Source organism: Xenopus laevis, chromosome 8L, assembly GCF_017654675.1.
Source record: "Xenopus laevis strain J_2021 chromosome 8L, Xenopus_laevis_v10.1, whole genome shotgun sequence".
NCBI lineage: Eukaryota > Metazoa > Chordata > Amphibia > Anura > Pipidae > Xenopus > Xenopus laevis.
Window position 1 is genome coordinate 34,984,143 of NC_054385.1, and position 27,205 is coordinate 35,011,347.

The 27,205-nt window shown below is 41.8% G+C and overlaps 3 protein-coding genes across 9 annotated transcripts in view; 1 reads left to right on the forward strand and 2 right to left on the reverse strand.

Moving 5' to 3' along the window:
• zmym3.L (zinc finger MYM-type containing 3 L homeolog) overlaps positions 1-6,622 on the forward strand; it is a 44,360-nt gene extending 37,738 nt beyond the window's left edge. For all 3 annotated transcript variants that reach the window (XM_018229732.2, XM_018229731.2, XM_018229730.2), the window contains exons 18-25: positions 587-733; positions 873-973; positions 1,165-1,339; positions 3,557-3,708; positions 3,929-4,043; positions 4,156-4,410; positions 4,587-4,701; positions 5,455-6,622. In XM_018229732.2, coding sequence (XP_018085221.1) covers positions 587-733; positions 873-973; positions 1,165-1,339; positions 3,557-3,708; positions 3,929-4,043; positions 4,156-4,410; positions 4,587-4,701; positions 5,455-5,653 — 1,259 coding nt within the window. In that variant the 3' untranslated portion in view covers positions 5,654-6,622. The remainder of the gene's footprint in view (positions 1-586; positions 734-872; positions 974-1,164; positions 1,340-3,556; positions 3,709-3,928; positions 4,044-4,155; positions 4,411-4,586; positions 4,702-5,454) is intronic.
• A 2,314-nt stretch (positions 6,623-8,936) lies between these two features.
• Positions 8,937-10,366, reverse strand: MGC69466.L (MGC69466 protein L homeolog). The gene is given in 2 exon segments (NM_001086015.1): positions 8,937-10,203; positions 10,289-10,366. A coding segment is annotated over 1 exon segment (1,074 nt). The 5' UTR covers positions 10,181-10,203; positions 10,289-10,366; the 3' UTR covers positions 8,937-9,106.
• Positions 10,367-15,853: 5,487 nt separating this feature from the next.
• Positions 15,854-26,461, reverse strand: gjb1.L (gap junction protein beta 1 L homeolog). 5 transcript variants are annotated; one of them, XM_018228691.2, is made up of 2 exons: positions 26,269-26,461; positions 15,854-17,146 (listed from the first exon to the last, which is right to left on the reverse strand). In XM_018228691.2, exon 2 carries the CDS (start codon positions 17,127-17,129, stop codon positions 16,332-16,334), a length of 798 nt encoding a protein of 265 aa, XP_018084180.1. In that variant the 5' UTR covers positions 17,130-17,146; positions 26,269-26,461; the 3' UTR covers positions 15,854-16,331.
• Positions 26,462-27,205: the final 744 nt, after the last annotated feature.

A 27,205-nucleotide genomic window follows, 5' to 3' on the forward strand; every position in this document is an offset into this window, starting at 1 on the left:
ATTAGGAAATGGCCTTCTCACATAGACTCCATCAGCCTATGACTATCAGCCTAAGTGTCCTTGGTAGACACACAACGGATCAGGCCTTGGTTCTTAATTCTTGGAAAAATAAAATGTAAGCTTTTTTAACCTTTTACCATCTGACTCCGACTTTACTATTTAGTGGGTTCCAGGATTGTGTCAGCCTCTTTTGAAGTCTCCTAGACTCCATTTTTCAAAGAATCCAAATTTTTAAAAATGATTTCCTTTTTCTCTGTAATAATAAAATAGTGCCTAGTTCTTGATCCAAACTACGATATAATTAATTCTTACTGGAAGCAGTACCAGCCTATTGTTTTTATATAATGTTTACATGATTTTCTAGTAGACTTAAGGTATGAAGATCCAAATTATGGAAAGATCCATTATCCAGTCTGGATAACGGGTCCCATAACTGTATTTGGATTGCTTTTGAAATTTCTGTATTGTTATTTGTCCAGTGGCAAGAGGACACTGGATTGTGTATGTAGCAAGTGCTTCCTGAAACACTGTGGGTGATGCTGTTTGGCAAACTTACTTGAATGTATAAATTATTGTTTTGCTGTAGAGCTTGCCAGTGATCAGAGTGCGGAAGGGCTTTTAGAAGACTGCGATCTGTTTGGGCCAGCTCGGGATGACGTTTTGGCAATGGCTGTGAAAATGGCAAATGTGATGGAAGAGCCAGGACGGGACCTGGAAGCAGACTTTCCTAAAAGTAAGCCCTCTTTCTACACTTGCATGTTACTCTGTCACCTGCAGTTTGATCTCTTTCATCCTCACTTTCCTAGAAACACCGTACTTTCTCCGTTTTGTCACTGCACATTTTAATTGGCAGTATATTTGTGCCTCTACAGACTCACTGGACATTAATCAGAGTGTGGATTTCTTGTTTGACTGTGGTCTTGTGGGTTCCGATGATGCTGCTGATCAGGAGGCATCCAGAGTATTACGAAAAGTAAGTTATTAGCACTAAATGTCTTCTAAAGAGACAAAAACATACAGCATAACTGTGCCAATAATGACAATATTACAATTTTAATTTTCTTACAATAACTTCTGACAATAGACTTAAGAGATTTGTTCCTCTAACTTATGTCATGTCAGTGGGCTGAGGATCTTTTGTCATCATATTTTTATACCCAACAGGGCCCTAAGAGAATGCTTGTGTCTGAAAAAGAGAGCAGTTCGAAGGATTCCGCAGTTAGTCGCAAGTCCAGCACCAGCCTCAGCTTTACATATGGTGTAAATGCCTGGAAAGCCTGGGTGCAGAGGAAGTATGAGGGAGTAGAGCCCAGTAAAGGCGAGGAACTCCGTTTTGGGCGTAAGTGATTTACTACACGTGTGTATACTTAATACATGTTAAAAATACAGACTTTTGGCTTTTATCTTTTGTATGGAGGCTTTAGCATGGAATATTGGTTACAGTTTTTGTCACAATTCTATAAGGGTAGTGTGAAATTGGGCCAAAATGAACACTACAAAAGTATTTCATTATAGGCCATAATGAGCCATTGAAGCACTTTCAGCATCCAAACCACTAATCCAGTGTGCTGCTGATTCTCCACTACTTGCAAAAGTATTTTCAGACAAGAAGCAGCAGACACTAATCCCCTTGTGACACTATGCTAAGTGTAATATGCATAGGGAAACTTATGAACAACCAAAGACATCTAAGAGTCCCTTTGGAAGTGACTTCACTTCCATATGCAAATAAATTCAAGGTCAATATGAAGGCTGTTTGACTACATTCCAGGTTTTGTTACCTTTTTCACAGTGCATACACTTAATCCTTGGAGTCAGCTAGACCACCAAAGCACTGGTTTACGATTATGTAACTGATTAACCTGTTAGGTAGGAGAAAAGCTTAATGTAGTATTTTTTCTGGTCGTTAAATTTGGGTACTTGTCTCCCCTCTTTACATGCTCAATTAGCTCAATGAGGATTCTCCTAAAGGGGTTTTAGTATGATGTAGAGGGTGATATTCTCAAACTATTTGTATTTAGTTTTCATTATTTGTCATTTTTGACTTTTGAAGTTTTATTCAGCAGCTCTCTTGTTTGCAATTACAGCAGTCTTGTTGCTAGGGCCCAAATTACTCTAGCAATCATGCATCAATTTAAATAAGAGGCTGGAATATAAATAGGAGAGTGCATTAATAGAAAGATGAGTAATACAAAGTAGCAATAACAATAAATGTGACCCCCATTAGAAAGCTGTAAAGAGTCAGATCATGAAGGCAAATAATTAAAACAATAAATAATGAAGACTAAATGAAAAGTTGCTTAGAATCAGCAATTCGATAACATGCTAAAAATGAACGTAAAGGTGAACCACCCCATAAAACATGCTTACAGGCTTTACCAGTCACATGGTTACAGATTTAACCAGTCACATGACCCATGCTTCCTCAAAAGAAATTTTTTGCTGCCTGTCTTTGCTTCTGAATCCTCCTGTGATTATATTATCAGCCTTGCATGGTTGTGAATGAGAGATGGTGTGTCTTCTGTCCACCTTTTGAATGACTCTTCAATAGGATTGAAAAGCTTTTCGTACAATCATCTCTGGGCACTGTCTACACCTTTGTTGTGCCTTGCTGCTCCGGTCCACTAGTGGGCCAAACATCATATGACAAGTCCATAAGCTTCCAGGATCCAACAGTAACATGTATTACCTATTTAGCAACGACATCTCTGAAACGTTCTCCACTATAAAGAAAATAAAGACAAAACCAACCTTTTTTTTTTTTTAAAGGTGTTAATTTACATTTTAAACATAACATACAACACAAAGGTATATGTCAGGTAACATAAGCAGTTATCATATTACATCGAGGTCTCGCAGGACCCCTGCAGTGCAGCTTGGACAAAACCAACCTTTTAACTTATTCTTTTGGTCACTCACACTGTACTTATTTCTAAATTACGTTGTTTGCACTGCAAATATCTCTACTAAAATGTCATTCCTAACCCAACAAGTGTATTTTCTTTTAGTTGTAATATTGGTGTGTAGGCAGCCATCTCAGGTCATTTTGCCTAGTCATGTGCTTTCAGAAAGAGCCAGCACTTCAGGATGTAACTGCTTCCAGGCAGGCTATTGTTTCTCCTACTCAATATAACTGGAGGAGTCGCAGTGGGACATTGATTTTTACTGTTGATGCTGTTCTTACAGTATATCTACCAGGGAGCTGTAATCTGGTTATCCTTCCATTGTTCTGATAATGTTCTGCTAGGGTGCAAAGAGAGGGGGTGATATCACCCCAGCTTGCAGTGCAGCAGTAAAGAGTGACTGCACAAGTCATATGACTGGGGGCGCTGGGAAGCTGAGAATATGTCTAGCCCCATGTCAGATTTCAAAATTAAAAAACGGAATTTCAGTGCAGAAGCCAGCTGGAGCAGCACTATTAACAGATGTATTTTGAAGAAAAAAAACATGACAGTATCCCTTTAGAGTATTTGTTTCTCCTCTCTGAACTTGTGCATCTCTGGTTGTATTCCCTACATGAGATCTTAGCCAATAATATTCCACTTTTGTTTTGCAGCAAAGCCAATGCGTATAAAAGAGGAAATCTTAGCTTGCACAGCAGCAGAGTTAAATTATGGCTTAGCACAGTTTGTAAAGGAAATAACAAGACCAAATGGAGACAGATATGAGCCAGACAGCATTTTCTACTTGTGTCTGGGCATCCAGCAGGTGAGGAGACCTCTTCAACTTGCTCTCTCTCTTAACGTCATAGTGTTACTAGTCTTCTTGTATATACTGTAGACTTAAGATAAGCAACTTATAAGAGAAAAACCTACCCAGCACTTTATATCTGAATTTGTGGAAGGTGCAATGTGCTGCTTTTTTATGTGTAAATTATGTGACACGCTCTAAGATGGTTTTTTTTTTGTTTTTTTCTTATCTACCGCAGTATCTGCTGGAAAATAACCGAATGGTGAATATCTTCACGGACTTGTATTATCTAACGTTTGTGCAAGAGCTGAATAAGTTACTGACTGCATGGTATCGGAGCCTGACACCAAATAGTAAGTTATGCTGGTTGGACAAGGTTATGACTGGAGCACTATTTGTAACAGTTTGGATTGTTCCTGGTCAGACATAGTGGGTAATACACGCATGTTTGCTTTCTGTTTGCAGGACTGTCTTTCTCTCGTGTACAAGAGGAGCATCTGTGGGACTGTAAACAGCTAGGCGTCTACTCTCCATTTGTTCTCCTTAACACACTTATGTACTTCAATACCAAGTATTTTGGGCTGCGTACAGCAGAAGAACACATGCAGTTGTCATTCAGTAATGTTGTGAGACATTCCCGTAAGTGCTCAACTAACAAAGGCACTGTAAAGATAGTTAGCGTCCGATACTATCCTCCAGTTCGACAGAAGAAGGGTAGAGGTATGTATTTTGTTCTACTTATTCATACTTCAACTTCCCCTTCATTTCTGCACATAACTGTGTCAATCCAACTGGGACATCTATTGTCCACTTGCCTAAACATTCTGGATTTGCATAATTTAGAAGTCATAATCTGATGCATAAAGTTAACATTGTCTTTGTATCCCGCTTTCAAGAAAGCTCTGCAAAGCGGAAGCGAGAAGATGACCAGCCTGTTGTAGAGCAGCCGGAGAACAAGATGAACCCGTTGCGTTGCCCTGTGAAGTTTTATGAGTTTTACCTTTCCAAATGGTATGACTTATTCGAAGTTTAAAGTTTTTGAGTGCAGTTTCTGCCCAGTACCTTATTAGATGTGTACTTTGCAATATTTTTTATGAACCCTACTGTGGATTGGTCGCTAACCAATCAAAGTACCCTGTTATCAAGTGGGAAAAAAAAAAAAATATAGCATTATTTGAAAGTTTTTTTTTAAAGGCTTCTTAACAGTAGGTAGTAAGTGCTGATTACATGCTCTGGCTTACTGTGCAGACTTTGCCCTTTTTTATCTTTTTCTTTTGTGATTATGCAAAGATTTTTTCCTACAATTTTCATTTTACAGTCAGACTGAGTTAATCTTTTGCATAGGGCTTCTTAAAATAATCATTGTTTGCATTTAAAAGTCCATCAGCCCATGTAAAAAAATATAAAAATAATAATTTGGCAATCCAGAAACGCACTACTGTTAAGCCACTATATAGGCATTCTTGGCGTTTTGTTATAGTCAAGGGAAGATTGGGAAAGCTAGAAAGTTGAAAAAGACAGATGTGGAAATGGAGAGCTGAAATTGAAAGTTATGGTTATATATATTAGTGTGATTCAAAAAGACTGACTTATCTGAAGGAAGCCCCTCTCTATGTTACAGAGACGCACCATGAGCCATCCTTGAATAAAAACCTCCCCTATTATATACTAATGCTATATAGTTGTGCAGGAACATTCGAAATCAAGTGCTAGAAAACATTGATTGTACAGCCTCGCGTATCTTTTTTTTTTTCACATTCGCAGCCCTGAAAACCTTCGTAACTCTGGGGAGCTGTTCTACCTGCAACCTGAAAGGTCTTGTGTTGCGGAATCTCCTCTATGGTACTCTGTGGTTCCCATGGACAAGAGCATGCTTCAGAGTATGCTGACTCGTATTCTGGCCGTGAGGGAAGTGTATGAGGAACATACACGGGGGAGTGATGCCACGGAGGACACAGACTAAATTTGATATTAGCAGGCATCTCCATCACACAGAAAACTGAGTAAATCCTGCACCCTTCCACGGGATTCTCCAATGGACAGAATCAGAAGAACTTGCAGGGTGACTAAATAGAGTGAGGGTGGTCAGAATGGTCTTTATGGTCTACTATAAGGCATGTTCTCAGCCAGAGCTGGGCTGGGGCTTATCTCTTCTCATAATTTTCTGAACTGAATTGTTCTGCAGCAGTTTAACAGAACACCCAACTCCTCTCCTCCAGCAATGAGCGGAAAGGACACTTTTTGACTTCATTGCAACTGTAGCTCTTGTGAACTCAAATTGACTGCGTTAGGCATAAAAACAAAAACGGACCTTTGTCTAGAAAACAAGATCCAGTTAGTTTGAGGTGGGAATTAATACACCAATGTACTCCCACATTTCCCTCCTAACGACATTACATACATCCTTCAACTTTTTTTTTTATACACTCACCCAGTGTCCCATGTCATTTCACTGCATAGTACTTTTTAACGGGCCTGAATTTGTACCACTAAACTGCTTCTACAACAGTCTTAAATTAAATGTACTGTTTAGGCCTTCCTGACACCATTGCATACAACTATGTTCCTCACCAGCAGGTGGCCCTACATCCCCTTGCCCTCTTTTCATTAACTGCTCCCATTCTCAAGGGATTAGGGTTTCCAGTACTGATCTCGCTCCTCCCTACCTGCTCTCCAGGCCTGTTTGCCCTTATGCCCCCTAGAGCTGGGTGATGTTCCACCCAAGCCCTGCATTGGCCAGTTACCTGACCAGAGTTGGTGACGGGATGTTTTTTTAATTCTACTTTATTCTGGTTTTGTTCAGCTGCTGTTGAATTTGTACATAATGTTTTGAGTGCAACCGCCTCATGTTCACATACATATATTGCCGGGCCCTGGCAGGACCCTTTGTGTGGGAGACATCATTTAATTGGAAATAAAGTTGTTTTAATTCCTTCTTGGGTGGCTGATTGCCCCTCACAAGCAATGGGAAAAAAGACCCTGTGATCAATAGACCTCATGAGAAATGTGTGTTAGATCCATAAGTTAGAGAGTGCAAACAAAATACTCTCTCATCCTACAAGCGTCTAACTGTTTTAAGGTACAGCTCTCAACATTTCTGCTGAAGGGATGTCTGTAGAAATAAATCAAATCAACTGGACTTGCTGTGTTTTTCTTGAAGACGTTGCACCAGTCATCCAACTTGCTTTCTCAATTCTGAATTGAGAAAGCCAGTTGGATGACTGGGGAAAATTCTTCGAGAACAGACGCAGCAAGTCCATTTGATTTGACTTATTTCTACAGATATACCATGACCTGGATGAATGAGAACCTTCACAAACATGCTGATTGGATGCTGGGATTTGCAGTCTGTAGAAGCTGGAGGGCCACAGGCTGGAAGTCTGCTCACGTAATTACCAAAAATATCAATTTGCACTATTTAAATCAGTCGCCCTCTTTATTCTGTCACTTAGGAACACACGTCAAAGCTGGTGTTATAAAAGGGGTTGAATATGATTTAAATTAATTTTTTTTGCATGTTAAGATATGTGTGAGTGGTGGTTAAAAAGAGGGATTAGTAATATGCCATTTTATCAATGGTCTTTTCTGTTCAAGTGTCCCTTCGAGACTGGAAGCTCAAGGCCTGGTCTGGACAGGGATTCAAAATAGGCCCAGGCATTTCAAGTACACAGAGGTGCAAATGGCCCCCACCAGCCCAATAAGTAAGGACTGTCTATAACAGGGGTCCCCAGCCTTTTCTTTATCCGTGAGCAACATTCAAATGTAGAAATAAGTTGGAGAGCAACACAAACATGCAAAAGGTTCCTGGGAATGCCAAATATGGGCTATGATTGGCTATTGGTAGCCTCTATGAGGACTTGCAGCCTACAGGAGACTCTGTTTGGCAGTACATTTGGTTTTTATGCAACAACAAACCAATAATTCAAAAATAAGCATCTGCTTTGAGGGCACTGGGGGCAACATCCAAGGGGTCGAAGAGCAACGTTGCTCACAAGTCACTAGTCGGGGATCACTGGTCTATAGCATCTTACAGCAGCCCCTCTGGCATTTGCCCGAATTCACAGATTGCCAGCCCAGGCCTGCTCAAGGCAGATAACGTCACTTCTGTACCTTACTCTAAACCAGCTCTTTACCCTCGAACTAAAACAGTCCCGTGTCTGTTGTTCCTCCCCCCTCCTACCTTGTCAATGTAGACCTTTGTGTGCAGGGACAGCTGCTGTCACAACACATACTTCTCCCAAAATAATCTGCAAAACAAGCAATGCAGCCGCAGTGTGCTCCACACAGACAGAAATAAACGGAGGCGTGCTGAGTGCCGCAAATGAACACTTCGAACACAAGTCAGGACCTCTGAGGCAGGATTGCCAGGTTGGCAATTTTCCAGCCAAATCGGGCTACTAATTTAAAGCCCATTTTGAAAGTACAAACTAGCCAAGGTACAGATTTGGGCTACTTTTTGGGTCTTTGGCTGGTTTGTAACAAATTTTTTTCTTGCCCTAATGTGCCAAACCTGCTTCTCCCATTGCATGTTGGGTAATGTAGTTTGTTTGTAACAATTTGCCAACTGCTAAGTTTAATGTAAGGCTACAATACCCAGCATGCAATGGCTAATGACCTGTGTAGAAGTTGGGAGTTACCAGATTTTGGGCTCTGTACCTCTGTCTCCTGTCATGCTTAAACATTCTCGCATTTTCCCCAGACTTTTATTTTTTACTGCACATATTGTGCTATTTCTGGGCTACGTTTGAAGCGCCTCTTGGCTAGTTTTGGGCTGGTTTTGTATCTGACTTTGGCTGGTTTTGAAAATTAGACATGGTAACCCTGCTCTGAGGTCATTTTATTGGAATCAAACCAATTTTCACAGGTTGCATTAAAAAGAAAAAGTTATACAAATGCCAAGCTGGTGTTCTTCTCTATTCCCAACTATCCTGCCCCAATTAAATGAAAAAAGAGTCAACTTCTTACTGCATACTAATGGGCACTGCCTTCTCTATACACAGACTTTACCTTTCACACCCAACACATGCCTTCGGCCTTCATTCACACTTGATTAATGCTTTTTAGGGGAGTAGGTTGTAAACTCTCATTAATGACTATTGAACATTTTAAAATATATATTTTTTTTATCACCAATTTATCTTTGTACATAGAAGCAGTACTTATTTTTTGCAGCACAATCCCATTCATTAAAATACACAATAATAACAGTTAATTCCCCCCCCCCCATAGTAAGACCTGGCACTGACTTACTTAAATATTAATTTTAATAAACATGTAAACATTTAGAGAACATAAAACCTGAATGTTTTCAAATTAAGATGAGTTTTGTTTAGAAAAAAACCTGTTCATTATTATTTCTAGGGTGCACCCAGTATTGTGGCACAAGTTTGCTGTTTTTATGCCTTGATCAGCAAGCTTACACCGCAAGGACTCCCGGCCGGGATCGGTTGCTGCTATGCCTGCTGTTTCTGCTGGGAAGCCGATGCTGCTCAAATTGGTCCAACTCGCTGCTGCTTTCAGATGCAACGTTCAGATCAGGAATCCCATTGCGTTCCACGGCCTGGTTATCGCGATTTTGTTTGCGCGCAGCTTGGCTGCTGTCCATTACAGTGGACGCATTCTTGTTTGGCGACAGGGGAAACGCAAGTGATGGACTGAAGGCAGATCCCTTCTCAGTTGGAGAATAATGGGGATAGTGGGGGATAATGTGGGTCAGGGTTGTACTGCTAGTCTTTGTAGGTAACTTGGTTATGGTTTCATTCTGTGATGGGGACAGTCCTTGCCTGCACTTTGTGAATCCCAAATAGTAAACCTCTATCAAGTTGAGCAGCAGAGACAAGCATGCAACAGCCAACATAAAAACAATAAATATAGTTTTCTCTGTAGGTCGAGAAATATAACAGTTTACAGTGTTAGGACAAGGCCAGCGGCTGCAGGTGTAGAGTGGCTGCAGCTGGAATCCATAAAGCAAATATTGCGCCACTATGAATCCTACCTCAAACAAGGTCTTGAAGATGACATTGAATACATATGTGCGCAGCAGCGCCCCTCGCAGACGCACTTTGCCCAAGTCATCCTTAACAGGGAGTTTGGCAGGCTTGTTTGGCACTAGGAGCAGCTGCTTGTCACCCTGGGGGTCTCCTTTGCTTTGCCGCAACTTTTCCTTCTGCTTGCGCTTCTCTTCCAGCCGCACGAGGTGCAGAATGTGGCCCAGGTAGATGAGAGTTGGGGTGGACACGAAGATGATCTGCAGCACCCAGAATCGAATGTGTGAAATGGGAAACGTGTGATCGTAACACACGTTTTGACAACCAGGCTGTTTGGTGTCACAGGTAAAACCAGACTGTTCGTCCCCCCAAACCTTTTCGGCAGCTGATCCTAGGACGAGTATTCTAAAGATGAAGAGGACAGTCAGCCAGACTTTGCCCACTACAGTCGAATGTTCCTGTGCACTCTCGAGAAGCTTTCCCAGCAAGTTCCAGTCTCCCATTGGAACGGACGTTACATCTCAGCCTGTGTCAGTAAAGAATAAAAAAAACAATGTTAAATCTAAACAAAGATTGCACAAATGTATCTGCACAAGATCTACTTTACGCACCAGTGGCAGAGGTGGCAGATATCTGGACTTGAGAAGTTCTAAATGGTGGACAATCGGGGTCTGACTTGCTCTCTTTGCACCTTCTTAGTGTCAGTCTCATAGCTTCCCCTGGCATCCCCCCTCCTTTATTACTTGTTATTTTTAGAGTGGGCTTTTTTTTTTTCTAAATATATTTTGGGGAGGGGGAGTGTCATGTTGACTGTGGAATTTGAAAGCTCCTCCTTCTCTTGCACGTCACACGTGTCAGTCATTCATCTAGTGCAGGAATGTGAGGTCTACTTTTAGTGATGTGGTCCCATTATGATCTAGACACATAAAGCATTCTGTTCCCTGGAACATATTACTTAAATATACAGAAAATGTACACTGCTATATTTAACAGACAACTATTACTTATATAAACTTAAGTAATAAACATCTGAATGAAACGGGTGATTTAAGGTGCCCATACACTGAGAGATCCGCTCGTTTGGCAATGTCGCCAAACGAGCGGATCTCCCTCCGATATGCCCACCTTGAGGTGGGCAATATCGGGCTGATCTGATCGTGGGCCCTAGGGCCCAACGATCGGATCCTAACGATGCCTTAACGGGCGGTCGGATCGCGGGACCGCATCAACGAATAGATGCGGCCGCTATCCGACGGGATTTTCTGTCCCATCCGATCGAGATCTGGCCGACTTTCGGCCAGATCTTGATCGGTGAAGCCCGTCGGGGGGCCCCATACACGGGCCAATAAGCTGCCGACACGGTCTGTCGGCAGCTTTTATCGGCCCTATGGCCACCTTTAGACAAGCGGCTTGTTGACCGTGTCTTGAGATCTACTGATCACCAGCTAAAGTTCTACTGGTAGATCCCCTTCTACCTTTTGGGCACCCCTGATCTAGTGAATGCCAGCAAAAGGAGACAGTGGAAGTGGTCAATATTGGCTCAGTGTCTGTATTTCCCCCCTTACATGATCAGTATATCTGCCATTTCTTCTCTGATGGCTATGCCTTGGGTTGCCTGTTGTTGGCGTTCAGCTGGGAGCTTGTATACAATATAAATACATGCAACATATATTCCAGTGCTATGTAGCTCTCATTGAAGTGTCTGAAATATCTGTTCTAAAACCAAAGCTCATATTTGAGATTAATTTCCACTTTATTTTGTGCGTCCTCTAATTTATGTTCTACCTGCATTTGCTGGAACTTTTCTGGCGCCCTTACTTCTTGCTACTGACCTTATGCATGTGCTGTCCGGCATTATTTATTCTCTTCCAGATTCTTGCTGTATCTTTCTGCAGTGTACTGGCTTACTGATGTGCAGGTTTCAAACCGGGCCTGTGTTCATCCACGGGATGGGTGTACAAAGGCATTGCTTTCTTTTTATGTTTGGGGTTTTTTTTTTGTTAGTAATAAAAATGTTTAACATCTTAACTTTTGTCTACTTTTACATCTGACAAGTAGTACCATAGTACCATAGTACCCCATCAACGTGAGAATGCCTTTAATAATGGTATGGGACCGGTTATCCAGAATGCTCGGGAGCTGGTATTTTCCGGACAAAGGATATTTCTGTAATTTGGATCTCCATACCGTAAGTCTGCTAAAAAATAATTGAAACCTGAAAAAAACCCAATAGGATTGTTTTGCCTCAACTTTTGCCTACTTTTACATCTGACAAGGCATTATCTCCATAATAATGAGCAGGTATGGGACCTGTTATCCAGAATGCTCAGGACCTGGTATTTTCTGGACATGGGATTTTTCTGTAATTTGGATAAGTCTTCTAAAAAAAAAATAACATTTAAACCTGAAATAAACCAATTTGATTGTTTTGCCTCCAATATGGATCATATTTTCTTGGGATCAAGTACAAGGTACTGTTTTATTGTTACAGAGAAAAAGGAAATCATTGTTAAAAATTAGAATTATTTGGATAAAATGGAGTCTATGGAGAGTTTTCTGGATAATGGCTGTTTGGATAACAGATCCTATACCTGAATTAGCATCCACGCCTTCCATGATGTTCTCTTAATTAGCAGCAAAGTGTTTGGTCACCCTCCAACCAATAGGGCTTTCCATGTCCTGTGAGAATGGCAATACCGTATTTTGGAGCTTTCTTTACATCCCATACCTGTGTTTTCAAACAAATTGTTCTGGTCCTAACTGGGATTACACACAGCCCCACAGCCAATATATTTGGGTAAAACCCAGCAACAGGACCATATATAAGAGAATTATAGGTTTAACTTCTAAGTTAACTTTTAGCATATTATAGAATGGCTGATTCTAAGCAGCTTTTTGATTGGTCTTCATTATTTATGTTCTAGTTTTAGAATTATTCGTCCTTTTCTTCTGACTCTTTCCAGCTTTCAAATGGGGGTCACGGACCCTTTCTAAAAAAAAAAAAAAAAAAGTGCTGTAAGGCTACAAATGTATTGTTATTGCTACTTTTTATTACTCATCTTTCCATTCAGGCCCTCTCTTATTCATACTCCAGTATCTTATTCAAATCAGTGCATGGTTGCTAGGGTGATTTGGACCCAGATTGCTGAACTGGCAAACTGGAGCGCTGCTGAAAAAAAAAAGCTAAATAACTCAAAAACCACAAATAATAAAAAATGAAAACCAGATGCAAATTGTCTCAGAATATCACTCTCTGCATCATACTAAAAGTTAACCACTTTAAATATGCACATCGGTAGTAGTTTGTGAAATGATGCACTGGTTGGGACCACTAGCAGGCCAGCCCCCTGCTGTATCTGTTGTTACACCCCTGGCTACTTTAAATACACCTTCCCTGGGCTGTACCCTTTAGCACTGAAAATTGGGGGGGACAAACATATCTGTAGTGATCAGAGCTGAGAATTAAAGCAGCTTTTGCAATCTCAGGCTACCTCTAGAACAACACCCCTGAAAGAGCAGAGTCAACACCAGTAAAACCTCACAGAGCAAAATCTAACAAGAGCTCCCATTGTAAAGGCAGAAACCCAGCTCACATAAGGTCAAACCACGCAGCATTACTATACTGCAAGCAAAGAGGCCAAACCTACTCAAGAAGAAAAGGGGGGAGGCAGCTCTCAATAAAACCCTCTCCTTTATTAGTGTTTATGGTCTTGTACAGCAGGATATACTGTTTGGCATTTCAGGTAACTTACACACCTTTTCTTTAACAAATACACTTTGCTGCACGTTTTAACCAAATTAATTTATACAATAATTATTAGTAGTGGTGGGTTAAAACTGCAGTGTTTGTCCAGACAGTTTGTTCATAGAAGGCTACTGATCTGTAGTGAGTAGCCCAGATATGATTAAATGAAACTATGCAGATAAGTAAAGCTGGCTATACACAAGCCGATAAAAGCTGTCGACAGACGGAGTTGGCAGTTTATTGGCCCGTGTATGGGGCCCTCTGATGGGCTTCCCCGATCGGTATGTGGGTGAAAGCCGGCCATATGTCAATCGGGCAGGGCTTAAAATCCCTTCGGATTGTGGACCATTAATGTGGTCCGCCATCCAACTGCCTGTACTCCTTGCATTATGATCCGATCGTTGGACCCTAGGGCTCACGATCGGATCAGTCCGATATCGACCACCTCAAGGTGGGCATATCGGGGAGAGATCTGCTTGTTTGGCTACATCTACAAAAGAGCAGATCTCTATGTGTATGGCCACCTTTAGACACAAAACAATTAGAAATAACCCAATGCACCCCATTTGAGAATGATTCAAGAGGTGTGGGAAGACACTAAGGGGCACACTATTGTGCCAAGGGTTGGACTAGGTCGGTGGGACATTGGGTAAAAACCCAGTGGGCCCCAGCTCTTTTGGGCCCACTCCCTGCCTGTACTGGTGGCAAGTTAATTAGAATGTAGCGTGATGCAGCATGGGAGGCGGATGTGCACAGCATCAGACTAGCGGGTTGGAGGCCTACCAGGGCTTCCACCACCGGGACCCCCCTCCAGGTCCCCCCTACCTCTGCTGCAACCCCCCTACAGCCCCCCACCTCAATCAAATATCGGGGGCCGTATGGGCTGAAAACCGGTGCAGGTCTGGGCTGGCGGGGCCCACCGGGTTTTTATCCGGCAGACATAAATTGGGGTGAGGGGCCCCTGAAGTGACGGTCCCAGTGGGCCCGGACACCTCAGTCCAACAATGATTGCAGCCTTTAGTGCTTTAAAATTTGCCTTCTGGGAATATAAAAGGCAAATTGCATATGTGTCTCATAGTAGCCCAAAGTTGCCTCTTGAGAAAAGCAGTGGTGAGATGCGTATGTTTTCCTATTAGCAATTTACAATAATAGCGGTGGGAAGGGAAATTTAGATGTTTTGTCAGCCATGCCACAAAACCATTAGTATAATTTAGGTGCTGTAGGCAGATAAGAATCACTTGCCATTTCTTATGCCTATTCATCTATGTGAGCAAATAATTCCGACTCTCCGTAAAGTCCAATGCCAGTTTATGGATTTGTTACTTGATTCATGTGAACCACTGACTTTCAAAGCACTTCACAACTCTGCTCCACCCTACATCTCTGAACTCATCTCTATATACTCACCCACTCGCTTACTACGCTCCTCTACTGACCTGCTACTCAACTCTTCTCTCATTACCTCCTCACATGCTCGCATTCAAGACTTTGGAAGGGCTGCACCCCTCCTCTGGAACGCTCTCCCACGATCTGTCCGACTTTCTCCCAACCTTTCTGCTTTCAAAAAATCTCTGAAAATGCACTTCTTTCAAGAAGCCTACCCTCACTCTGCTTAACTACCAAACGCAACACCACATACAACACCACATTTCTCACCCACTTACTTCGATCTTGCCCACTCCCACACCTTGTGTATTACTCCCTTCCCTTTAGACTGTATGCCTATGCATAGGGCCTTCCTCACCTCTTTGTACCAGTATTGATTGTGATGTTTGTTACTCCATATATTCTATGTATGTAATTCATGTGATGTAGTTGTATAATCACCGTTACTTTACAGTGCTACGCAATATGTTGGCGCTATATAAATACATGTTAATAATAATAATAATAATAATAATATGAATGGTAGCATGGCAGATACTGAAAACTTGCCAGGACAGGTAAATAGTTATCAGATCATTTGAAAATCAGTGATATTTGTAATACTATATGTGCAATTTGTTGGGCATCACTGGCTTCACATGGTTAATCCAAATACAGAGGGCATTATATGGAAAGTGTTTATACAGCAGTTCTCTGGAGTAATTTAATAAATCAGGATAAGCAATACTACATATAATTCCCTGGGCTTCTAAAGTCTTGTGAGCAAGAGCTGAGTACATTAGCATGTGTATTTTAGGAGGCAAGGACATTAAAATGTTAGATGTGTACTGATTTGAATGTGTGTAATATATGGTGGGGTGGTAAAAGAATATTTCAGGTTGAGATTAAACCAATAACGATATAAGCCATGTGTGATTTTGTAATGCTCCAGTGGTCGATGCACCTACTGTATGTGCAAATAAAAATGAAGGTTATTTTGTCCCTATTGAAAAACAAGATGAAGCAAAAAAAGGCAACATTTGCAATTATAATATCTACAAAGAAATGGCTTAAAAATCAAAGTTTTATTTAAAATAAATCAGAAATATTAAAACATTAACAACAGTTTATGGCAGTAGAAACCCTTCTCTAATACATGCCTTCCCACCCCACCCTTCCCTTAAAGAATACTACAAGAGTCACCGGTGCAGACTATCACATTAACAAACACTTGGCAATAGAGGGTGTGACCATGCCAAAACAGACACTAGCGGCAATAAGGGCTGCCTCTGGCCCCCGGCAACAGTAACATGGTTGTAAAGACAAAGTCACTCTTCTTGTGCAAATATTGCAATCTTAAATTATTATTTTTTTTCCTTTGCTTCTCTATTCCCTTTCTTGCCACGTTTTGTTTACACTGCTCCTGTTCAAGTCTTGTAACGAACCCCAATATCTCATCTTTGCTTTTGTAGCTGTATGATCTCCAGGGCTGCCCCCTCCGTCATGTCCCACCAGGGAGCCGTGAGAGTTAGAAGCCTTATCCTTTAGGAGGTAGAACAGTGATCTCCTTTCTCCTGCCCCGCAGGGGACCGTTTAATAATACTGCCTCCCGTGATCAGCAAGTTCATTTCATTCTGTTGATGCTCTTTGCTGATGCTGCCAGAATCCCTGTGGCGGCGGGCTCTTCTGGTGCAGGCCTGGCCAATCAGGAAGAATACTTCAGCAACATTCAGAACGATGCAGACTCCAGAGGCGACGAGCATGAAGACGGTGAATATGGTCTTCTCCGTGGGACGAGAAACGAAACAGTCTACAGTGTTGGGGCAGGGATAGGCATCGCACTTAACAAGTCGGATCATGGAGTAACCAGGGTAGATGAGGTAGAAGATGTACATAAAGGCTGCCTCGAATATGATTCTAAAGAAAACACTAGAGATGTAGGTCCACCACAAAGTGCCGGAGATCTTGACTTTATGTTTCTTCACTTCTGCCAGCTCTTGGTCCTTAACATGGCCGGACAAACGTAGCTCCTTCTTCTCTTGGTGCTGTAGATGAGCCACATGCATGGCCACCAGAAGGGCAGGTGTGGATACAATGATGAGCTGGAGGGCCCACAGACGGATATGTGAGATGGGGAAGAAGTGATCATAGCATACACTGTTGCAACCGGGCTGTTGTGTGTTGCATGTAAACGCCGACTTCTCATCCCCCCATACGCTTTCTGCAGCCACCACAAGCACCATGATACGGAAGATGAAGACCACAGAGAGCCATATGCGTCCGATTGAGGTGGAGTGGCGGTTCACGCCACTCAATATGGCGTATAATCCTGCCCAATTCATTGTGTTAGATGTGTTAGCTGCTGGGAAAGATAACGAAAGCATGATTAATGAGATGACCAGTTTCATTTCATGTACAACAATATCAACAGAACAAACCAATAACAAAAATATACAAAGGATAATATGGTGAGTAGATAATTGACTGGGCCTCATTTATAAACACTGGGCAAATTTGCACCTAGCCACTAACCCGTAGTAACCAATCAAATGTTTGCTTTAACTGTTCGACCTGCAGCTGGTCAAAAAAAAAAGCCAGGTTGCTATTGATAACTGTTATAGATAGAATAAAAAGAGGGAAATCCCTGCAATTCTTCATAGTGTTATGGAAGGTAGAGAAGTTGACTCACTCACGTATTTGAATGTATTATGTATAATGTACCCCCTTCTGTTTTTCAAATGCAGATGCTGGGAGCTGTGTTGTAAAACTGCTGCTCTTTAAAATGTAAATGCAGTACTTGGGGGCATAGATCCCTTCGATTTTACTGTAAATCTGTAAGGGCTATTCCACACGGGGAGATAGCGACGCGTTTGCGGTCGCGGCGACAAAGCGCCGCGACAGTCGCCGCGACCGGCGCAGGCGACAGTTTTGTATGGGCGCCTATGTAAAAACGCCTGTGCTAACCACACGAGGCGATGGGCTTTTCAACAGTCGCCTGAAAATGCCTCGCCAGGCTTTTTCAGGCGACTGTTGAAAAGCGCATCGCCTCATGTGGTTAGCACAGGCGTTTTTACATAGGCGCCCATACAAAACTGTCGCCTGCGCCGGTCGCGGCGACTGTCGCGGCGCTTTGTCGCCGCGACCGCAAACGCGTCGCTATCTCCCTGTGTGGACTAGCCCTAAATGTGGGCTCAAACCCCAAAAAGTCCCTTTGTTCATTACAGGTTTGGATATTCATAGAGAAAAGTATCCAGAAAAAATTCTGTCCTTACTGACGTTTAGGCTGGGCACCCCATCCACAGCTTTGAGCTCCAACAGAGGGTCAGCCTCGTAGTCTGGGGCCCATTATTTTTATTGGGTGATAAGGCGATAAGCCTGTTTGCATGCTCAGTGGCAAATAGTTCAGATGCTCCTTGCATACAACTGTTTCCTATAGTGCAATGTTTACACTATGCAACTTGTGTCTCTCAGGGCAGAAAGCTAAAAATAAGCAGCAGATCCTTCTAAAAATCTAGCTAATGCTGTGTTAATTTTATCCCAAGAGGGGGGACAGTTCTCTTTGCATCTGCCAGTACTATAATATGCCCTTCCAGTCATCACTCTCTACCCTTTGCAGGCTTTTAAATGTTAACAATGAGTAAGTTTAGAACATAGCGACTGCATTTTAGTAGCTAGAAAAAAAAAAAGAAACACAAAAGCTGGGATTAGTAGTGAAGGCATGGAATGTTAAATATCATATCACGTAGGCATGGTTTTTTTATAGTGCATTTAATGAAATAGTGAATGCAGTCACACGGCATCATAAATGCAAATAGGAGTGGTGACACATGACTTCTATATCATGCTGTGAAGTCAGCTTTGTCTAATCATCGGCAAAAAATTCTCTATTCTCAGCCCCCTCACTATGTCTTGTGATTTTACTTAAACACAAAATATTGAAGGGAGCGAAGCCAGACCACCAGCGAAGCCTTATTTTGGTATACTTTCCCTTTAAGGACATACCTTCCTGACAACAAGTGGCATACGGCCTGCCTTTTTATAGCCAGGCTGATCTCTATTTGGTCAGGGATACCATTTCTACCAGGCCAGTTCTTGGTACAGTTCTTCAGCTGTTATACAAATATCCTTGCCTGTTAAAGGGTTCTCAAAATTGTAGTTCATCAACTAATAGCCTGTTTTAACTAAAAATATCCAGAGACCCTTGTCTATCCATTAAGACCATCTTCTAATGGGTACCTCCTTTTGAATGAACCCTGCAAAATAGTGATTGTCCCCCTTAAAGGTTCAATGTTTGGTTGGGTCTAAGCTCATAACATGTACAGATATGTGACTAGTAATTAACATCTCAACTTTTGCCTTCTTTTACATCTGACAATGTATTATCTCCATCTCAGCTGGTGAGAATGCCTTTAATAATGAGCGTTGTTTATCTATGGGACCTGTTATCCAGGGTTGTCCTGGGGTTTTCCAGATAATTTGTCCTTCTGTCATTTGGATCTTCGTACCTTAAGTCTACTAGAAAATCATGTAAACATGAAATAAACCCAATAGGCCGTTTTTACTTCCAATAAGGGCTAGGCCACACGGGAAGATTTCAGGGAGATTAGTCGCCATTCAGGGAGATTAGTCGCCTCAAAGACGCGGCGATTAGTCGCCAGGCGACCAATCTCCCTGAATCTTCCTGTGTGGCCCTAGCCTAAGGATTATTTATATCTTAGTTTGGATCATGTACAATTTGCTGTTTTATTATTATAGAGGAAAAAGGAAAACATTTTTTTAAAAATTGGATAAAATGAAGTCTAGGTGACTCCGTAATTTAGAGCTTTCTGGATAATGGGTTTCCAGATAACGAATCCCATGCTTCTACAGGTAAGGGACCTGTTGTCCAGATCTTTCCGTAATTTGAATGGTCATACCTTAAGTCATACCTCAAGTCTACTAGAAAATCATGTAAACATTAAATAAACCCAATAAGCTGGGTTTGCCTCCAATAAGAATTAATAATATCTTAGTTGGGATCAAGTACAAGCTACTGTTTTATTATTATTACAGAGGAAAAAGGAAATCATTTTTAAAAATTTGGATAAAATGGAGTCTGTGGGAGACGGGCATTCAGTAATTCGGAGCATTCTGGATAACGGGTTTCCGTATTACTGATCCAATAGGAAAACTCAAGGACATGGACCCCCCAGTAAAAAAAGTCTTTATGTTTTGGTAGTAATATTCTTTGAGGTATAAAGACCCGAATACATTCTGTTTATGGCATCTAAGTGATTTGAGTTAATGGACTGATGTATAGAGAGTAGATGTGCAGGAGCTCCCATTAGATCGTGTTAATGTAAAGCTGATCAGAAATGCTCAGATATGGGCAGGCAGTTTGGCCAAGTTGGACCTTACTTCTCGATGATTAAGTATGGGCAGTCGTGGGTTTAGACCAATAATCCTGCATGCAGTTGGCACAGCCTTCCAGGCTGATTGTTTGGATATCATGCCAGGCTGACCCACGTATGCCCACCATAATGGCAACTCCCGGCATCTTCACAAAACCAAATTCTGTTGACTTAAATGGTCACCATTTCTCACACACTTTTGGCCTGAAAATCCACATTTACTTGTGACTACTTATCGCACATAGCAAATCCAGTAGCTGCTTGTGCTGGAGGTTAGGAACTAGGCCAGGAGCAGATATCTGTGTTAATGCAGATTGTTTGGAGATACAACTGTGTAGCTATACAGTATGTGTAGCGTTAGCGATGGGGATTTGAAGTGGACTAAATGTGCTACATACGCCTCTGAGGGTGCGGTATATCTATGTGTCAGGTTATTGCTATTTTTGTGCTTTTGTATTACATAATTCTTATGTGTTCAGGATAAGACTATACATAGCTAAAGGTCAGCTTTTCTTATGATAAAGTTGTGGCACCTTGCAGGGGGGGGGGGGGTTAGCTATGGATTTTCTATATCCTAATATGCACATGTGACTGATGTGACCACACTTATACTGTTCTATTCTTTCCCCACCTAATCCTCTTGAGTCGCTGCACCTCGTTCGCATGGTGACTTGAATGTTCTTATGAAAATCTCTGCCACATTCAACATGATCTATTAGAAGTTACGTTTTTGTTTGTCAAAAATAAGATTTTAAATTGATGCTTCCACCTATTGGGTAATAAGGCTTGTGGAAGTGATGGGAACTCACAAAGTCCCTTTTACCCCTAAGACAGCAGTGCCAATGTGTAGGAATGTACAGAATGTCAGAACTGCTCTGATTCAAGTATTGTTACATTTTTTCTAGTGCTACCACTCGTAAAAGACTTAACATTTTTCGGTTGAACAAATCATTTTCCACGATGAACCATTCAATACAGTGCGAAAAAGAATTGTCTGTATATTTTTCTCCTTGTATAAGACACTAAGGGGCCAATTCACCAAGCTCGAGTGAAGGATTCGAAGTAAAAAAACGTTGAATTTCGAAGTGTTTTTTGGGCTACTTCGACCATCGAATGGGCTACTTCGACCTTCAACTTCGAATCGAAGGATTCAACCTAAAAATCGTTCGACTATTCGACTATTCGATAGTCGAAGTACTGTCTCTTTAAGAAAAACTTTGACCCCCTAGTTCGCCACCTAAAAGCTACCGAACCCAATGTCTTAAGTTTTTTTGGTCGAAGGATAATCCTTCGATCGTTGGATTAAAAGCCTTCGAATCGTTCGATTCGAAGGATTTAATCGTTCGATCAAACGATTATTCCTTCGATCGTTCGATCAAACGATTATTCCTTCGATCGTTCGATCGAACTATTTGCGCAAAAATCCTTCGACTTCGATATTCGAAGCCGAAGGATTTTAATTCCCAGTCGAATATCGAGGGTTAATTAACCCTCGATATTCGACCCTTGATGAATTTGCCCCTTAGGATTCGGAGCAATCAAATACAATCTGCCAAATTGACAGAATGTGTCCCTTTGTTAAAAACCAAACATTATTCCGGGAAAACCAGGGACATTTTTAATAAATGGCAAAATAGATCCCACTGCTAGGAATCTGTCTGGATTCCCTGTTTTGATCCATAACAAATCTGCCCCTGGAGCACTGTACAAAACAGGAAAGGGGCAACAGCTCCTAGCAAACACTATACCCACTGGTATAACTATAGAAAAGCAGACCCTGTGGTCGCAAGGGGCCCAGACCCCAGGGTCTGCTTCCTTTATAGTTGTTCGAAATTCCCCTGCCCCTTCCACTTCCCGACCTATAGCAGCACATGTGGGGGACACAACTGGTGGGTGGATAGTGTGGGGGGTAAGGTTGCCACCTTTTCTGGAAAAAAATACCAGAATATACTTCCTATATATTTATCTTTTTTGCCTATTAATAACATTGCGATCAACCAATAATTTGTACCAGCCAGGCTGGTAAAATACCGACCAGGTTGTAACCCTAGTGGGCGGCCGGATAGGTGTTGCTGTGCATGAAATTTAATTTTTTTTGGGGGGGGGGGAAGCTGGTGCTTTTTAATCACACTACTGGCTATACCCAAGAGTCACATGGGCCTTCGTATAACTTTGAACTGAAATTCTTAAAAACTGAAGCTTAGGGCTATGGCAGTCATAGGGTGGAGAGCAGCAGCAGTCAAAAAGCCTTTGTTTGCCTGTCACCACACCTCATAGTAATGAACAAAAAAAAATCGTTGCATTGGACTCACACGGAATGTTGACAGGCTAACCCACCTGTGCATTCAGTATGGCGCTTTTAATTGATTATTCATCTATCATGAGCAGTGACAGCGGGAGTGGGACAAGAAACTTTTGACTCTTGCTGTTCTCCGATGTAGGGCAGCGGCAATCAAAAAGCCAGTGACATAGCCCTTACAACTTACTGAACAGCAGATAAAACACTATCCAATTATAAGATATACTATATGAAATCTATAATATGGTCCCCTGACCTCTGAATATATCTGTTTTAGCTCTAGAATAAGCCTCAGACTAAATTGTTTTCTGCAGCCCAGGTTCTGATTTAAATACAGCAGATAAAACCCCCATAATAAAGAAGTACAATTTTTTAAACAGAAGCAGGTACAGTACTAGTACTTGATTCCATAATTGTGGCTAGTTAATTCCTATTTGCCAGCCTCTTCCCCAATGTATTACACAAGGCTACTTACCCCCCTATGGCAAAATATTCCAAAAATGACCTGCCGCCTGTCAGAAAAACATCATATTACAATGCCTTGTTCCATTCTTTCCTCGTGCCAACAGATGCAAGATCTCATGAAAAAATGGTCAAATAGCAGAATCTCTGCTTTTATATGTGAAACACCTGTTGTTTTTTTCTAACCCCTCCTAGCCACTACAATCGTCCACTCCTCCATTCTATGGAATGAGGAATTTCAGGTTTTTATCATGATTTTAGGGTAAATGTCAATTGTTGTTTGCTTTGCTCGTTCACCATTTCTATTGGGGACAATGGAACCAAACACTGACACACTCCTTACAAAGCTTAATGGACAAAACGGGCAAAAAAAAGATGGGGCGGGGGAATAACTCAATCAAGCATTTTTTTTATAACCAGCAGTGAACTAACATCTGGGGTGCCCCCCCCCCCACAATTCCACTTCTGGAATTAGCAATAACTGTGGGGAGGAAATTTTTTTGGAGGAACCCAAGGGCTGCCCCCCTAAAGCTCCAGCTCTTGGAATGGGTACTTTAGGGGGCACATTTACTTAGCTCGAGTGAAGGAATAGAATAAAAAATACTTTGAATTTCGAAGTATTTTTTTGGCTACTTCAACCATCGAATTGGCTACTTCGACCTTCGACTATGACTTTGACTTCGAATCGAACGACTTCGAAAAATCGTTCGACTATTCGACCATTCGATAGTCGAAGTACTGTCTCTTTAAAAAAAACTTCGACCCCCTACTTCGCCACCTAAAACCTACCGAGGTGCAATGTTAGCCTATGGGGAAGGTCCCCATAGGCTTCCTAGCCAATTTCTGATCAAAGGAAAATCATTAGATCGATGGATTAAAATCCTTCGAATCGTTCGATTCGAAGGATTTAATCGTTTGATCGAACGATTATTCCTTCGATCGAACGAATAGCGCTAAATCCTTCGACTTCGATATTCGAAGTCGAAGGATTTATCGAAGTCAAAGGATTTAAGTTTGAGGGTCGAATATCGAGGGTTAATTAACCCTCGATATTCGACCATTAGTAAATATGCCCCTAGGTGTCTGTATAGAACATATGTCCCTGCCCATCAAAGTTAAATTTAATGGGTTTTCTTTTAGTTTTACATCTCTAATAAAGGTTTCCTCCTCTCTCTACCACACATGTGTAATAGCAATATTAGCCTGGTGGATGGGGATATGGGAAGGAAATTCTACAGAGCAATAAAAAAAACTCCATAGAGTCAGGTGATTCCTTATTAATCTTGGAATGTCTAGCATTTATATATATAGATATATATATATATATATATATATATATATATATATATATATATATATATTAATATATATTACTCTCCGCAGCATTAGCATTACAGATGTGAATGTGTACTATGTTGGCTGGAGGTAGGACTACCACATATTTCTTGTTGGTAGGCTGCTAAATAAATAAATAATAATAATCATTTGTGTTACTCAAAAAACCCTCTTTTATGTCCCCCTAAATAAGTGGTGGCCAACATGCCATTAGTTCTATTACCGGACAAAATAACCAGACATGGGGTCATATATCAGCAATCCCTTATAGCCACAGGTGGTGCTTGGTACTGCTACTGACTCCCTCTGTGTTCACGCTCTGTTCCTCCATTTTTATAACTACCTCTCTACAAAACTATGATGGTACACAGCAGACCTTTAACTGATACTGAACTACAGCTCCCAGCATCCCAGTGACAGGTGTTGGCTGCAGATGGGAAACTGGAAGCTGTTGTTCATCAGCAACTGAAGAAGGGTGTGGGTCATTGCTGTACAGTAGAAGATGTTTCCCCTACAGCTCATCCCAGTGGGATCTATTATCTGGAAACCCAGTATCCAGGAATGCCATTGATCATAGGGCCCTGTTTAAGAAAATAATTCTTATTTTTTTGATGGCAAAATAATCCTATTGTTTTTTTCTTAATGTTTAAATATAATTAGTTAGCCTAAAGGGCAGAGACACACTGCTATTTCGAGATATTATTCACCCATAGTAAAATTGCTTCTTCTTCAGGCGACCAATCTCCCCGAACTGCCTTTCAGCCGGCTAGAATGAAAATTGTCGATGGGATGGCACTCGTAAAGCTACGTTTTCCGAAGTCGCCTCACGAGGAAACTCTGGGCGACTTCGGAAAGCCGAAGCAATGGGAGTGCCATCCCGCCGGCGATTTAGATTCTAGCCTGCGGGAAGGCTTTTTGGGGAGATTAGTCGCCCGAAGAAGAAGTGATTTGTCGCTGGGCGACTAATCTCCCGGAATGTGGGCATGAAATGTGTGTCTCTGCCCTTAGAAATGGTGCTCCAAATGACAGAAAGTGCCCATAAAGATTAAACATCAGGTCCCTAGCATTCCAGATAACAGATCCCCCAGTTGTGTTCCTTCCTGTAGCTATGCTAACGTTCACTCTATAGAAAATCAGTTCATTTTCATATCCATCTTTCATATTACCTGAAGCCAGGGTAAAGTTGTGATGCCTTGTGGAGTCGCCCCTTTCTCTCCGTTTGTCCTGAGATGTGATGTCTCAAGCACTCACAAAACACACTTTTCGATCACTATTTCTCTGTTCACTCCCTATGAAATTCTGATACACTATAAGTCTGTTTTCTTTTTTTTGTCACTCTACTTCCATCATACGTTCCCACTCACACACATACACATAGGCTCATTTACAGACCCCTATTTCCAAGCACACTCCTTCACTCACTAATGTCTCTCTCTGCCTCTTTGTTCAGTGTCTGTCACACTCTCTTGGCTTGTCACTGTCTCTCTCGCCACACTTCCTCTCTCTTTTCTCCCTATCACACTGTCACCCTCTCATTCTGCTCTGACACCAGACAATGCCTTCTTTCTCACTTTTGGTAACATGCTACCATTCACTCTGCTCAGACTTCCGCCCACCGGGCAGTCACAATGCCTCTTTTTCCCTTTTTCCCTTACAGGACAAGAGGAATCAAATCCTCATTAGAAAATCCCCTTCACTGCCTCCCTCTTCGCTTGCTGGGTCCACCACCATTGATTTCCTCTATTACTTGATGCTTCAAACATCCAATTCATGCCCTAGCTGCACCACCTGCAATTGCCTCTGTTGGGGGGTGATGGTAATTGGCATTCGTCCTGAGTGTGGAAGTCAGGCGGAGAAGTTGGCATTAATGCCAGGTACCCGTGACACTACTTCGCATAAAGCTCCACTGTTACAATTTACATACATACTGCTTTATATTCTTTCAGTCCTCCTACCCAGAAAATAGAAGAAAAACATCCCCAAAAGGGTACCTACCTCTCCTGTGTTCCAATCACTGGGTAGCTGAAATGGAAAGCAGGCACAGGATAGTCACTGGTTGCTAGGTATGTGCACCTAGGCACTAAATCTCAGCTGTGATCTGCTTTGCCAGCTCTTGTTCTTCTGACTCTGCATTTCTTGCAGGACCTTTATACCCCTGGCTGTTAATTAAACAACTCGTGGGTCAGATAACTCATTGCTCCCCCATATGTACACAGATCAGTAGGACAATAGAGGCGTGGCTTGTGTATCACCTGTACCTATCAGCATGAAGCCAAACCCCTGCCTCTCCCTCTTACACACAGGCACATGAACACATACCTGCACACTTAGCATGGGGGGGTCATACAATGAATCCTTATATTGACATAGTAGTAAAAGTTTTTGATCTTTTTTAAGGTTTGTGATCAGGACAATTTTATCAATTGATGCATTTTTCTACATTCTACCCTGCTGCTCCCCTCAGCGTCCCTTCACCTGCTGTGCCATTCCCTTAACATCCTTTCCATTACACTCAGTATTATATTTAATGTGCAATTATCAGAGGTAAGAGCCATTGGCAGCCCTTCTTCCTGTCACCTGCCTGTTATAAAGGAGGTTATGGGGGTTGCCACCTTTTCTGGAACAAAAATTCCGGCCTTCCTATATTCTTACCGTTTTTTCCTATTAATAACATTGGCATCATGCATCATTTTTACCGGCCAGGCTGGCAACCATAGGGCTGCTTGAAGTCTAAAGCAAGATGCTACAGAAAAACATGGCCTTACGCGTTTCGGGAACACACTCCCTTTGTCATAGGCTAATACAGGTATGGGACCTGCTATCCAGAATGCTCAGGAAATGGGGTTTTTCCGGATAAGAAGTCTATCCTTAATTTGTATCTTCATGCCTAAAGTCTACTAAAGAAGCATTTGAACATTAAATAACCCCAAAA

Excerpts from the sequence above, each read along its gene's own strand:
- gjb1.L (XM_018228691.2), bottom strand. The coding sequence starts at position 17,129 with ATGAATTGGGCAGGATTATACGCCATATTGAGTGGCGTGAACCGCCAC.